Source organism: Ceratina calcarata, unplaced genomic scaffold (assembly GCF_001652005.2).
Source record: "Ceratina calcarata isolate Rehan_Ccalc_2016 unplaced genomic scaffold, ASM165200v1 scaffold195.2, whole genome shotgun sequence".
NCBI lineage: Eukaryota > Metazoa > Arthropoda > Insecta > Hymenoptera > Apidae > Ceratina > Ceratina calcarata.
Window position 1 is genome coordinate 1 of NW_017141051.1, and position 592 is coordinate 592.

Below are 592 nucleotides of genomic sequence, written 5' to 3' on the forward strand. Positions count from 1 at the left end.
CAGTAGTAGTAATCATCTTTAACCATGCATTGTTTATAGGACTATTCATCCTGTGAAATACTTGCAGGACCATCTGGTATGTATAACACATGTACGTAAGTTTAGGTTTTTATTACTTAAAATCATATTTAAAACATATAGGCACAAGATGTTCGACCAGATGGTAGACAATTTTTAAGTTTTCGCCCAGTGAGTGTAAATATTTCATCAATCACACATGCTGACAGTTCTGCTATATTCAAAATTGGTAACACAACTATTGTGTGTGGTATTAAAGGATACATATCTTCTATAATGTTAAAAATCTTTGTTTATCACAGGAATTAGCTGCACCTAAAGCTGAAACCCCAGACTGTGGTTACGTTGTGCCAAATATTGAGCTCCCTCCATTATGTTCTCCGAAATTTCGACCAGGCCCACCAAGTGATCATGCACAGGTGTTAGTAAAATTAATAGAAAATATTTTAAGAAATTCAGCAGCTGTTGATTTGAAAGATCTTTGTATCTGTAAAGGCAAATTAGTATGGGTTTTATATTGTGACCTTATATGTATTAATTATGATGGATCAATAATTGATGCTTGTATTGGAGC

General features: G+C 33.6%; 1 protein-coding gene across 1 annotated transcript; it reads left to right on the forward strand.

Moving 5' to 3' along the window:
* Positions 1-34: 34 nt before the first annotated feature.
* On the forward strand, positions 35-587 carry LOC108622007 (exosome complex component RRP43-like; the record flags this gene model as incomplete). Its single annotated transcript, XM_018019636.2, has 3 exons — positions 35-76; positions 142-275; positions 317-587. Coding segments are annotated over 3 exons (447 nt in total), but the record flags the coding sequence as incomplete, so codon positions are not given.
* Positions 588-592: the final 5 nt, after the last annotated feature.